We start from the raw sequence: 15,032 nt of genomic DNA on the forward strand, positions 1-15,032 counted from the left end.
GCAATACCAGCTTTAACTGTTGACCCTTGCCTAGTCCTAACCAGGTGATGCACTGAGCACATGGTGAATGTCTCTGTTGCAGGCTGTGAGCTCTGTGCTCCGAGCTGGCTGCTACTAGAATGAGCGGGAACTCTCCTGTCTTTATAGTGCGTGTGCTCTCCCTGGTGATTGGCTGCGGTGTGTATGCTGATTGGTCCCACTGCATGTTCAACAGTGTGTGTGTCTGTACCATAATATACTGGTGTATATTATGACAGTATCTATTTGGTCTTGTGCATGGACTGAGTTTTTTGGCTGTGTTGTGAATTCTCTTCACCAAAGAACATCAAGCTAAGTAGATTAACAAAGCTGACTTATTACCACTACTTAAATAAGATTCGAACGTATTCCTAGGTAAAAGGTTGCTAAACTAAACGATATCTTTAACTACAGAACTCTCAAATATACTACTAATCTCTCACGCCCTTCTCCCAATCAAGGGATGTCACATGATATATATATATATGTGTGACTGCTCTCGATCACCATCTGGTGGTAAGTATGTACATGAAATTGTTAACTCTATCTCCCGTACAATATATATTGTTACATTCCCTAAGTCTTGCCCCCCAAAAAAACTTCCCTTGAATTGGAATAGACAATCCAAAGGTGGGGAAAGAGGCACTTCTTCCCGTAGAAAACTTGCTGACCTCGGTAGAGAACACAAAAATTCTGTCTGTGATTCTGAAAATATGCTGAATTGTGATAGGTAAGAATGGAAACCGGCAAACCTTTTAAGAAAAGGAGGATTTTGGGGAGGGGATATATATGTGGGGCAAATAAATCTGCACAGCGGGAGTTCCCCCCTTGATGATTTATGGTTTGAAGTGTGCGACCACATTCTTATTAAAGCAATTGAAATAATCACACTGTCCGGTCGGCCACTTTTCAATGGCAAAGGCCGGTCGTTGCGTGGCTTCAGCGCCTGGTCCATGTTGCAATGCTCCATGTTGAGCGTCTCCCATCGGCGGCCGAAATATCATCAAATGCAAACGTGTAGCTGCAATTTGTAATCGGTTTCGATTCGACGCCGCTGACGGGGGAGGGAGGCTGTGGGGGTGGGTGTCCAGTCGCTGCCGGGTTGCAGCGTTTGATGGAGTAAGGATGTCAGTCAGGGCTGGATTTTACAAGCAAGAATTGAACAAAACGATATGGGAAGTGCCGGAGAGATACCAGAATCTGACTCCCGTTGGCTCGGGGGCTTATGGATCCGTGTGGTGAGTGAAATCTGCCCCGCACGGTAATAGATTCACCTCATGGGGGATTTGTCAGTTTCATGTTGTTTCGTGGCTGTTTCTCTCTCTCTCTTAAACCGCATCTTGTGGACTGCTCAACGTCGTTTCAAAATAGTGCTTGATAAATATCTGGGGTGTTTTGGTGTTGTGGAAAGGAAACATTTATCTTTTAAGTGTCTCCGAGGAAAGAAGATGAGTGCAATTTCAGTTCTTCAAAAAAAAACATTTGCAATGACTACTTTATCCGGATGAATGAAGAGGTAACCATGTTGGAATGGACTGTATGGGCGTGGGCTGGCTGGGCACGGCAATTTCTCGATGTCGCTGTGTGGGTAATATGCTGAAATAAAGGGATTTTGATGTGTGCCTTTTATAATTGCACCGTGCCAGCCAGTTAACAAGCCTCACACTCAGACATCTTTGCACAAGCAGCGGTTCTTCATTTCGCCTCCTTTTGCTGAGTGATGGTGGCATTAATTGTGACAACATCTAATACAGGTGACTGTACCCCCCCCCCCCCCCCCGCCTCCGATAAACCTCTAGAAAACTACTTGATAACAAGGGCGCAATTATATCATGAACAGTTGTAATCTTTTGTCATGCTTTGTCTTTCATTTTGGCCTCAATGCCCTCAAGGACCCAAAGGGTGTTTAGGTTCATGCAATTGCGAATGCCTTATTGGCCAATGTTATCCTAATGGTGAAATATATATTTAAACAGACATGTGAAATCTTGAAATATTTCTCTCAGGAAGTTTTGTGACTGAAAACCGAGGTTGCATTAGTTATTTGATTTTTCCATTAGCTGATGCTGAGGCCTCTGCTTGCCTAAAATATGTCTTGTGTCTCCGATCGATGGTACTACTGCAATTAATCACCCACATAGAATGATACAGCAGGGCCGTCTCTTTGAAAGAAGAATCCAGTTAATCTCACACCCCTGTCCTTCAATCATTGCCTTGCAATTTTCTCCCCTTCAAGAATATCTTTAATTCCCTTTTGAAAGTCGTCATTGAATCTGCTTCCACCTTCTATTTCAAAAAAAAATCTTGCTGCATAGAAGCATTCTCCTAATTTTGTCTGGTTCGTTTGCCCAATACTTTTAAACTGTATCCTTTGGTTACGGTCGGCCACTGGAAACCGGTTTCCCTTTTAATTTACTCTATCAGAATCCTTCATGATTATCAATAGCTTAATCAAATTTCTTCTTAACTTTCAGTGCTGTCTGGAGAACAACCCCAGTCTCTGCAGTCTTCTAACATAAGCCTTTCATTGTTAGTAAACTTCCACTAAATCTCTTCAACATATTTTTTTTCTGAGGCCTTGACATTCTTCCTGAAGTGTGATGCCCAGAATAAAACATTCCGGTTGAGGCCTAGTGTTTTGTAAACGTTTAGTGCAACCTTCTTTCCTTTGTAGTCTGTGCCTTTATTGATCAACCAACAATCCTTTTTATGCTCTTGTCAGACTTCTCAACTTGTCCAACCACAATCAAAGGTTTGTGTACATGCATTCCGCAAGTTTTCTCTGTCCGCTGCCCCTGTTAAATTGTACCATTTAGTTTATGACACCTCCCCTTATTCCTCCTGTCAAATTGTATCATTTCAGGCTTCCTTACATTATAAGCTATCTGCCATGTCTACCCACGTTACCACCCTATGTCTCCCTGAAGTCTGTTACTATCCTCCTCGTTGTTTACTACATTTCCAAGTTTTGTCATCTGTAAGTTTTAAATTTATGCCGTGTATACCTATTTCCAGTGGTTAAGTTGTACCCAATCACTCTTTGGTTGTACTGCCAACTTTTTCATCCTGCCTTTGGATTTGTTTATTGTCACGTGTACCGAGAAACAGTGAAAACTATTATTCTGCGTACAGCTCAGACACATTATTCTGTACATGAAAAGAAAATACATAGGGCAAATATAAAATACACACGCTGTTTTAGAATCTGTTAGTGTGTGTTCTCAGACTTTTGTATCTCCTGCCTGATGGAAGAAGTTGGAAGGGTGAGTAAGCTGGGTGGGAGGGATCTTTGATTATGCTGCCCACTTTCCCAAGGCAGCGGGAGTTGTAGACAGAGTCAATGGTGGGAGGCGGGTTTGTGTGTTGGACTGGGCGGTGTTCACGACTCTCTGTAGTTTCTTATGGTCCTGGGCCGAGCAGTTGTCATGCCAGGCTGTGATGCAGCCAGATAAGATGCCTTCTATGATGCATCTGTTTAAGTTGGTAAGAGGCAATGTGGACATGCCGAATTTCCTTAGTTTCCTGACAAAGTCCTGTTGTGCTTTGTTGGTAAAGAAGAGTTGTCGTTCAAATCAAAAGGGGGCGCAATTCTCCGCTCCCACGCTGGTTGGGAGAATCCCCTGGCGCGCCATTTTTTCCCGCGACGCCAGTCCGACACCCTCCTGCGATTCACCCAAGCGGCGAGAACGGCCCCGTCGAGTTCTGCACGGCGCAGGCCGGAGAATCGCCCGGGACACCCAAAATGGCGATTCTCCGCTACACCCGCTATTCTCCGGCCCGGATGGGCCGAGCGGCCTGCCCAAAAAGACGGCTTCCCGCCGATGCCATCCACACCTGGTCGCTGCCGGCGGGAACAGCGCGGGAACGCTGGGGGGGGGGGGGGGGTTCTTTCACCGGGGTAGGACTCAAAAGGGGTCTAGCCCGCGATCGGTGCCCAGCGATCGGTGGGCCGGCCTCTCTGAAGGAGGACCTCCTTTCCTCCGCGCCCCGCAAGATCCATCCGACATCTTCTTACAGGGCGGCCTCGGGGAGGACGGCAACCACATATGCGCGGGTGATGCCAGTTACGCGGCACCGGCTGCGTCATTTAAGCGGCGCCGCTTAATGCCCGGCGTGCGTTGACGATGCTGCTTTCGCGACACGCCGCCCGAGTTTCTCACGGCCCCGATCCTAGCCCATTTTTGGGCCCTGAATCTGTTGAGATCGGGCTGTTTCGCGCCGTTGTGAACCTCAACGGCGTTCACGGCGGCTTGGGCACTTAGTCGCGGGAGCGGAGAATCACACCCAGGATCTTGGTTAGCTTTATTACATTCTCGCTCTGTGGCACTAACAGTTTTACGGTGGTGCACCATTTCCGGTGGTAAAGAATGGTATTTAGTTTTGCCACAACTTCCCAGGATGTGGGGATTTCCCGTAAGACCTATACTTGCTGTTCACCCCAGCTGTCCTACATAGCTGATGATGGGCCCTGTCTTGTTTTGGATGCATGTTTGATATAATGGAGTCACTTGCCAGGTCATTTCAGAGGGCAGTCATGTGGGTTTTATTTTGGAGCCACATACATGCCAGACTGGGTAAGGATCGCAGACTTCTCTCCCCAAAGGTCATTAATGAGCCCATTGGGCTTTTATGGAAATCCAATATTGGCCTGACGTCTTTAATGGATACCAGCTTTTTAATTTGTAGATTTTTTAAATGTGTTCAAAATGTCATGTTGCAATTTAAACTTGCATTCTCTAGATTGCAAACACAAGCCTCTGATTACTAGTCCGATAAATAGTGTAAATTAATGCTATAATAGTTAGAAGTACTGCTGTGTGCACATTGACTTTGCAGTAGTGTGTTTATACTACCAGTGTCACTAGTTGGAATATAATGTTGTGATGACAACATGTCAGTCAGTGTTCTAATGTAATTCACAAATACATCCCTGAAACGGATAGATCGAAGGCTTCACTCGCAACTTTGGTCATTTTTTGGAATGTTGTTTTGGTCTCTTTAACCCTTTAATTTTATATCATGTAGTCTGGAAGGCTGTTTTAGTTCCTGGTTGTAATTCTTATGGCATGCCATAAATTCATTTAAATTAGGTAATTAATATTAATTCAGCAACTTGACTTGGTGCCCCTGAATTTAATGGATCTTGGGTATCACAGTGTTTAGAATTGTGCTTCATGTCTCCTCTGCCTCAAATGCAAATGGTGCAAATTTACAAGCATTGAAAAATCGCAGAATAAAATTCAATGTGGCCTGAGTGACTGAAATAACACTGTTTTTCCCACTAATTGTTCCTTTGCACTAGGCACAGCAAAATAAAATTAATGTTATGTGTCCCTTTTCAATGTCTTACCCGTAACAGGGGTAAAATGCATTTCATGCACAATTGTAATAATTAAGGAACTTTCCTTATTTTTTAATAATGATTCATCAAGCAGTTTAATATAAATCAAATTGAATCTGATTACAAAACTTCTTACTGAGAAAGTTTACTTCCCGAAACATAAATGGGTCCTAATTTGTTGTTAGGACTGAATCTAAAGATGTCTTGTCAGACTTACCCTTGCCTGTTTAATCTCAGTGATATTTTGTGCTCCGAATTGCTCAAACTGATAATGGTGCAGAGAGAGAGAAAACAGACGTCTGGGACTTGAGCAAACTGGACAAGCAACTTGTTCTCTCTCCTTACAAATCAGATTGAAGATTTGTAAAATTTACAGTGCAAGGAAGTGAATTGTAGTGAGTGAAATCCATGTCAATTCGGATACAGAAATTGAAATAAAGAGAGGGGAAGCTGTGATTCATCATCCCCCCCCCCCCCCCCCCCCCCCCCCCACCTCCCTGTAGAGATATTATGCACAGCAACACCGTCAAGGGCTGGAAGCAATAAGGTATAGGGCAGAGGAATCCCTATACTGACCCTCAATGTATGAAGACATGGAGTGGGAAGTATCCAGGTGTATACCATGCAATGCGCTCAAGTCAAGTCTGCCCCTACATGAGGTCCCAGACAGCCCATGGTCATTCACGGCAGCTGATATCTTTGAATAGAATGGTAACCAGCACTTAGTCCTAGTCAACTCATGGTCTGGTTGGTTCGAAGTCAACCACCTGCCAGACATGTGGAGCAACACGGTCATCAGCAAACTTAAGAGACACTTCGCCAGACACAGCATCCCTTGGAGGATAATGATGGAGAATGCTCACCAGTTGGTCTCCTGAGAGTTCAGGGACTTTGCACCCACAGGGGAGTTTAAGCACATTGAGTAGTCCCTGTACCCACAGTCCAATGGCCAGGTAGAACAGGTCAAGCCCCTACTTGAGAAATGTGCCCGAGACCACACAGATTTCAATGCTGCACTCCTCAGTCCATCAAATATGCCAAGACCGGGTCTGCCCTCATCAACAGAGCAAATGTTCTCCAGACGCACCAGGGCCACTATCCTCATTTCAAAGGTGCTCTTGCAAGATGTGTCATTTAGTTACTGTGGTCTCCTGGAACTTGCTTGATTGCCTTCGGGGATAAGAGAAGAAATTGCTTTCTCCACTATTGACCTGAGGTTTGATGACTGGCTGGGGCAGGACGGTAGGTGCGTACAAATTACTTTTGATGAGCCAACTTGATTTTTTTTTTTCCTGTCTACCATTTTCATGTTTATAAAATTTTCCCAGTCCTTGTTTTTTTTTGTGCAGAATTACAAATGATACATGTTACTAGAACAGATCAGTGACTGTCATTTGCAATCGTGATATTGTTCAAAGTATATGCACTCCTGGCTATCTTTCTCTCTTTCTACCCGATGTAAACTTGAAGTTATCCAAAACTGCTACTGTGTCTTAACCCGCAGCAAGTCCTATTCCCCTATCACCCCTGTGCTCAGTGAATGTAAATGGCTCCCAGTCATGCAACATCTTGACTTTAAGATTTCCATCCTTGTTTTCAACTCCCTCCATCACCTGGTTCACTCCCTTTCTCTATAACCTTCTCCAGCCCCACAAAATGTCTGCACTCTAATTGTGGCCTCTTCTGCATTGCCAATTATAATTGCTCCAAAATTGGTGGCTGTGCCTTCAGTTGCCAAGGCCCCAACTCTAGAATTCCCTCCCTACACCTCTCTGCCTTTCCACCCTGCTTACCCCCTTTAAGACACCCCTTAAAACCTAACTACCATTTTGACCAAGCTTTTGGTCATCTGATTTAATAGTTCCTTATGTGGCTCAGTGTCCTATTTTGCTTTGTAAACCTTCTGTGAAGCTGCTTGTGACATTTCAGTAAGTTAAATGCGCTATATAAATATAAATTGTTATACGAATGTTGCATGTTAAAATGGGGTCAGAGATTCCCATAGGCAGCCCTGTTGGGATAAATTCAGTGTCTGATCTTGCCGAGATTTTCATGTAATCCAGTGAGGAGATGTGAAGAAAAAACAGTATCTGCAGCACTTTGCTTTTATATTTAAAAATAAACAAGTTGTTTATATAAGTTGATAATTCTCACCAAAATTTCAGATACAAATGGCATTAATGTTTAGTGCTGCAGAATGCAAGGAAGCAGCATCAATTTGTTATCACGTGGGGCATTTATAAAATCTCAGCTGTACTTTTGAGGAACATCAGGTGAAACATAGAGAAAAATGTCGGCCAAGTCTGCCTGGGCTGTAGTTGCACACGTCCCACTTCAATAAAGTCTAACCTTGGGCACTCTGCAGTGTTAATAACTTAAATAAAAAATAACAATAAGAAATAGCTGATACCCTCAAAAAAACACAGCCACGTGACTTGGCCATAGCTTCAGTCACGTGTTTGAACAGCATTTTGAGAGAGCGATAGGAGGGACAAAGATATTTGCTTCATTGCACCCCAGTCACCACTGCATTACTTGGCTGAATTTACCACAAATGCTCAGCACTGAGACTCTGCCTGTCCAGACCGCATCATCGGGTGAACCAGCAAATGTATAATTTATCAGAAGGAAAACCCCCAGTGTCGAGGATTCGAACTAACACATTGCATAGGTAATTACGAAGTACTGTAGCAGATGTATGGGAACACGTTAACATTATACAAATGTGTGGCACCAGAAGATTTCAAAACAGAAAGTATTAAATAACTTGCCCCCTTTGTTCCAACTTTATATGGTCATTAGGAAATATGAAATTAATGAGGTGGCTTAATCTTGGACAAATCATCACCTGAGCTAGAATGGAAGGCACTCGTTACATGAATTGTAACTGAACATGGACAGCACTGGACAGGGGCACTAACTATTGTAGCATTATGGCACTGTGCTGTGGAGTGGAGAGAATCAAAGTTGTTCTCGTAATTGGATTGCGTAATTTAGCTGCCTAAGGGACTAATATGTCAGATAGTGAGCAAACACCCATTCTTTCTGCCATATTGTTTGAAACTCCTTTGAAACTGGCAGTTGACCCATATTGCACATGCAAAGGTGGGTAGGGTGGAGGTCGACTGGCTGTTTCAGGCTCCTTTGAGAAATTGAACAATGAATGATCACTGCAAGAACCAATACGCACTGTGGTCAGTCCTTTGCAGGGGCTCAGCAAGTAAGCCAGCTGGCTTTGAAATGACTGTGTGAATGGAAGCTGCCAATTCAAATGTAACTTTTTTGAGTATTGTTTTAACTTGTATTGTGGAACCAAGAGGAGCACATTTGTTCCTCCCAGTTGAACATTTAACCCGTGCACCTCTTGCTTCCCCTTTGGCCACCATTAGAATCACCTTCTGGTCCATAGCCAGCTGTAGTGCAAGGGTCGGGCACATAAAAGAGTTAATGTGGGACTGTACTGCCACACAGTAATGTAAGAGAACACATGCCCCACACCAAGGGGTCAGTGCAGTGTGGCACAGAGCCGTGTGTAGAAGCAAGCATGGAGATGGTTCCTAACTTGCACCTTTATTGTATCAGTGTATATAGTTCCTAGTAGTTAATAAATACTTTTGAGCTACCCATGATAGATACCTTAATAAGACCTACAAAACTACAACCAATACCTTACAACACCAATGGTTTAGACCAATAATGCCACATTCTCAGTGAATGCAGAAGTGCCTCAATAAGTGATTTTTTAAAAAAATTGTTCATGGGCTGTGAGTGTCGCCGGCTGGACCGGCATTTACTGCCCATCCCTAATTGCCCCTTGAAAGGGGCAATCAAGAGTCAAGCACCTGCTGTGGTTCTGCAGTCACCAGGTAAGGTTGACAGATTTCCTTCTCGAAAGGACATTAATGAACCAGATGGGTTTTTACAACAATCAACAATGGTTTCATAGTCATCATTAAACTTTTAATTCCATATTTCTTTATTGAATTCAAATTTCACCATCTGTTGTGGTGGGATTTGAACCTGGGTCCCCAGAGAATTACTTTGGGTCTCTGGTTGACTAGTCTAGTGGCAAGACCACTATTCCACCGCACAATATACTGCAATATCAGTGAACATATGTGATGTATTTTTAAACTAAAGAATTTGGAGAGTAGCTGCATTGTGCATCATGTTTTTCCACCAAAGGAAGTCTGATGTTTACAGGGCTATCCCTATGCATTTGGGTGGAGTAGCATTTTGATTTTGATGAGGCTTGTGTGAAACTTTCAAACAGCATCGTGGATAATCTATCGGGTTATCGTAGAAGTTACAGTGCAGAAGGAGGCCATTCGGCCCATCGAGTCTGCACCGGCTCTTGGAAAGAGCATCCTACCGAAGCTCACACCTCCACCCTATCCCCATAACCCAGTAACCCCACCCAACACTAAGGGCAATTTTGGACACTAAGGGCAATTTAGCATGGCTAATCCACCTAACCTGCACATCTTTGGACTGTGGGAGGAAACCGGAGCACCCGGAGGAAACCCACGCACACACGGGGAGAACGTGCAGACTCCGCACAGACAGTGACCCAAGCTGGGAATCGAACCTGGGACCCTGGAGCTGTGAAGCAATTGTGCTAACCACTATGCTACCGTGCTGCCCTTATGATTGCACTGCAGAGTGGGCCAGAGAATTGCTCCAGTTGCCATGTGCAGCTGGATTATAGGTGCATTGGTGAAGCTTTACTCTGATATTTTAAATTGCTCCCTTTTAGAATGATTTTGCAACTTTGCTAGAAACCTTCACAGATACATTTGCAACACTGCCATACATAGAGATGACAAGAGTCTGAAAGCCCTTGCTGCAATCCCCATAAAGGCAGGTAACTTTTTAAAAATGGATATGAATTTCCCTGTGACCGAAGCAAAGGATCATACAACAAGATTTGACATTGAGACTTCTACTGTTACAAAAAACTTTGACAATGTTACTTAGTAGGCAAGTTATACATTAAACTATGTTATAGGTAATCCCCATTCGTTCTTAATATAACCGAAAAGCCCACGCCACATTCTTACATAATACCGCACTCTCAGTTGAAAAGCAGTCTTTTGTTTAAAGTCCCCAAGCTCCTCCTGACTTTCACAAGACCTTGCCTCCCTGACTCACTGGAGTAAATCTTCCAGTCTTTTAAACAAACATTCAATCTTCTTAGCTTAACTGAAAGGAGTTCCAGTCCAAGGTACCCTCTGGCAACTTCTTGCTCTTATACTCACCATAAACTTTGTTCCTTCAAACTATGCTTGTTGGTTAACCCAGAAACTCCTGCCCCCCCCCCCCCAGCGTGGCCATCACTCCTGGTCTTATTTGAGGAGACCAGTACTAATCTACGCCCGAGTGAGGCCTTGCCAGTGCGGTTGGTGGCTCCTTTGAGCTGGGAGAATGCAGCCTCAAAGGGGCATCGCATATTTAGATGAGCCTAATGGCTCATTTAAATATTATCTACATCAGGCCCAGCGAGGGCATGATCCAAATTGCGCCTGGCGTAGCGAGTCGGGTGACTCGCAATTGGCTCGGTACCTGGTGGAAAATCCATTTTGGGCTTCTCCCGCGGTGCACCCAGCACAATTAGATCGAGGGCGGGGGAAAGCGGTGGGAAAATAGCATCCTGAGTGTCTGTGAGCAACGTAAGCTGCCTCCTTTTATGTCAAGTTGTTAAAACTTGCATCTTAGTAAGTTTTGATTTGAGTTCCCATCTCCAGATCAAGCATATCACATGGGCCTATGTCCAGACTGATTTCATAGGTTACACCTTCCTCCCCAAGCTGTACCATTATGCCTTGCTTTAAAGGAGACAGTTTAAAACATAACACCCTATATGTAACCACTGTCTGGATTGTTTGCAGATTACAACACCAGTGTATAAGGGTAGCAGAGTATAGAAACTGGTTTCAAGATCATAGACTTGAGATGAGAAAATGTAAAATACTTGGCAAGGGTCCCATGGCACATGAAAGGATGGGAATTTCTGGACCCCCCAGTGGTGGGTTTTCCTGCAGCGCCAGGTGACTTGCCATTGGCCACCGGTGCAGTCCTGCTGAAGTCAATGGCAGTTTGCAAGTTCCAACCGTCCCTGTCGCCATGGATCCCGTAAGACATCTTACAACACCAGGTTAAATTCCAACAGGTTTGTTTCGAATCACTAGCTTTCAGAGTGCAGCTCCTTCATCACTCAACTGATGAAGGAGCTGTGCTCTGAAAGCTAGTGATTTGAAACAAACCTGTTGGGCTTTAACCTGGTGTTGTAAGACTTCTTACTGTGCCCACCCCAGTCCAACGCCGGCAACTCCACATCATGGCCATGGATCCCGCAATGTGGGGTTGATTTCGGTGGGACCGGAAGATCCAGCCGGCGGGAAAGGCGGAAAAATCCCTCACTTTACTCAGCTACTGCAAAGCATAAAGCGCAAAATACAAAATTAAGGTGTCACTCGTTTCTCTTATCAAACAATAGTTGCCATTATTTTCCTTTAAATACGGGGCGGCATGTGATGCTGTGGTTAGCACTGCTGCCTCACAGCACTAAGGACCCGGCCCCGAGTCAATTCCGTGTGGAGTTTGCACATTCCCCCCATGTCTGTGGGTCTCACCCCCACAATCCAAACATGTACAGGGTAGGTGAATTGGCCACACTAAATTTCCCCTTAATTGGGAAAAAAAGAACTGGGCACTCTTAAATAAAAAAAAATTAAAATTCCTTTAAATAATAATAGCAATAATGGGAAGGAGCACATTAAGGACCATTCATCGCTGGGGCCTTGATTTGAACCTGACCTCTAGTGGTTTCCTCTGTCCAGTGGAATTCAGTCCTCCCAGATTAAACATGTCCAGACAGACTCAGGACTGCACAGTGTGCATTGTGAAGTCTGAGTTGGAAAGCTGCTCTTGCAAGGGTACATGGCCATTTTTTTAAAACAAAAGAAACACGTTGCTGTTTTCTGCAAAATGACAGGAAGTCTAAAAAACTTTTCAAATGAAGGGGCTGGAATGGCCGAGTCTGCACTTCACCTGCCATGGGAACACTAACTTTGCACACTGCACGGTGTTTAATTTTAAATTGGCCCTTGTGGGCATCAGCATCGCAAAGCAGCTTTGTTTACCCGAATGAAGTTTCATTAAACAGGAACCTCTGTTGCCAGATGGCTGAATATCTGGTTTCCTTTTATAACACTGCCCCTTTTCTCTTTGTTCTTCAGGTCATGAACATTCTTGTGGTTGTCAGCTCTCTTCACATGGCGCACCAGTGAATGAGCACAGAAACAAATCTGACCTTTACACCTGCCAGGTTTTGTGCGCAGCATGCAAACTTTCACATCTTGGATTATTACTTGTATTGAATTCTTTTAAAAGCTCACACTATTCGCCTAAAATCAAGGAGGGGGATTTTGGCTTCTGTACTAACAAGCCTGTAATTCGAAGGAATGAATGCTCTGTACACCTGTCTGCCCACCTAAGACGGAGTCAATTGCAGCTTACATAGCGGCAGCACATTGTGGGCACCTCAGATGGTATCCTGATCCACCTTGCCTGATGGGAGCTGGTTCTGAATCCAATCAATACCCTTCAGGGCTGCCGCATCCAATGATAAATGATGACGTATCGTAAATAAACTAATGGGATGAGTAGGGGGGTCCTTGAATGTCCCCCTTCTCAACTATGGTGGAGTTCAGCACAGCCATGCAAAAGACAAGGCCATCTGCAGCAAGAAGTGTCAAGAGGATGATCCTCTTTGGCCTCCCCCCGGGTCTCTTTCCCTCCCCCCCCCCCCCTCCCCCCCCCCAAATACAGGTAGCAGTGTTCAGTGAATTTGATCCCTGTGACATCAGGAAAAGATTGAGCGCACTGGACACAGCAAAAGTTATGACCACACCCTGGCTGTAGTGCGGAGGAGCTCTGCTGAAGAACTAGCCACAAAACGGCCAAACTGTTCCCTGAAAGATAGAACTCTGGTATCTACTTACAAATTTGGATTTTGCCCAGATTTGGCCTGACCACTAAAAGCAGGACAAATACAACCCAGACAATTACCGCCCTATCCACCGACCCTGAATTATCAGCAGTTTTGAAAGGAATCATCAACATCACTGTAAAGTGGGATCCATCTGCTTCCTGATGGGTACTGCCATAATCCCTCTGCTTCAGACTTCATTATTGCCTTGGTTAAAATATGGACATGAGCTGAATTTCAGAGGTGAGGGGAGAGTAAATATCCTTGGCATTAAAGCAGCATTTGACCGAGTGTGACCCTAGCAGATCTGGTGAGTATCAATCAAAGGATCACTGGACCAGGCACAAAGGACAATCTTGGTTTACATACAAAATAGAAATTAGGAGCAGGAGTAGACCATCTGGCCCTCGAGCCTGCTCCTCCATTCACTAAGATCATGGCTCATCCGTCTGTAACCTTCTGCCATCCCCAATAAACTTTTACCCCCTTGCTTATCAAGAATCTATCTACCCCTGCTTGAAACCATTGAAAGACTCTACTGCCACTGTCTTTCGAGGAAGGGAGTTCAAAAGAGAGCCAACCCTATTAAGAGAGTGGCCTTAAATGCGTGACCCCTTTATTTATAAACAGTGACCCCTAGTTTTAGATTTTCCCACAGGACGTACTATCCTCTCCACATCCACTCTGTCAAGACCCCTCAGGATCTTTTAACAACTACAATCATCCCAGCCCCCAGGACAGTGCTGCTGAAGATCCTCATTGTGTACGAGACCTGAGCATCTTCAGCTGCTTCAACAATAACCTTCCTTCTATCGTGAGGATCTGATGTGAGGCTGTTTGCTGATGATTGTACAATGTTGGGTTCCATTTACAATTGCTCAGCTGATGAAGCTGTCCTCCAGGCCTGTATGCAGCTAGACTCGGACCATATGGCTGATAAGTGAGGAGTAACATTTGTGCCAATTGTGGCACAAATGATCATTTCCAATAAGAGAGCTTGTTCAATGAATATGGTCCTTCCAGTGACATTACCATCAATCAGTTCCCACCATCAACATCCTGGGATCATCATTGTCCAGAACCCTGACTACATAAACATAAGCCACATTAATGCTGTGGCTACTGAAACAGGTTAGAGATTGGCTATTCTGCAGTGAGTGTCTCACCGCACAAACAGTCAAAGCATGCCCACCAGCTGTATGACACAGGCGAGTATTGTGGCGGACACTCCACATTTATTTGGGTGAGTGTACATACACAAGCATAGACATCAATCAATGCACCATCTCTGCAATATTACACAATGCTTTACTGTGGCTGTTCTTAATTCTGGAGATGGCATTCAACTATTGTGCATTCCCGTCGCTCTGTTCTTGGTCCTTCATTTAGAAATCTTGACCTGGATTTTACAGGGCGGCGGTGGCCCTTGTTGGTGAGGGTTGGGAGGGAGGCCTGTGAACTGTAGGTATTATAATAATAATAGAATACAATAATCACTTATTGTCACAAGTAGGCTTAAAGGAAGTTACTGTGAAAAGCCCCTAGTCGCCACATTCCGACGCCTGTTCGGGGAGGCCGGTACGGGAATTGAACTCTCGCTGCCGGTCTTGTTCTGCATTACAAGTCAGCTGTTTAGCCCACTGTGCTAAACCAGCCCCATGTGGAAGCCTTTGTTCAGTGTCT

General features: G+C 44.6%; 1 protein-coding gene across 6 annotated transcripts in view; it reads left to right on the top strand.

Moving 5' to 3' along the window:
* Positions 1-579: 579 nt before the first annotated feature.
* Positions 580-15,032, top strand: part of LOC140387979 (mitogen-activated protein kinase 11-like) — an 84,378-nt gene continuing 69,925 nt past the window's right edge. For 4 of the 6 annotated variants that reach the window (XR_011934042.1, XM_072471401.1, XM_072471403.1 and 1 more), the window contains exon 1: positions 1,078-1,256. Coding sequence is in view for 5 of the 6 variants with exons in the window: in XM_072471401.1 (XP_072327502.1) it covers positions 1,144-1,256 (113 nt within the window). In the remaining variant the exon portion in view is untranslated. Of the gene's footprint in view, positions 749-1,077; positions 1,257-1,402; positions 1,535-15,032 lie in introns of those variants that run through there. The other 2 variants (XM_072471404.1, XM_072471406.1) reach the window with 2 other exon arrangements.

Source organism: Scyliorhinus torazame, chromosome 13 (assembly GCF_047496885.1).
Source record: "Scyliorhinus torazame isolate Kashiwa2021f chromosome 13, sScyTor2.1, whole genome shotgun sequence".
In the NCBI taxonomy this organism is placed as follows: domain Eukaryota; kingdom Metazoa; phylum Chordata; class Chondrichthyes; order Carcharhiniformes; family Scyliorhinidae; genus Scyliorhinus; species Scyliorhinus torazame.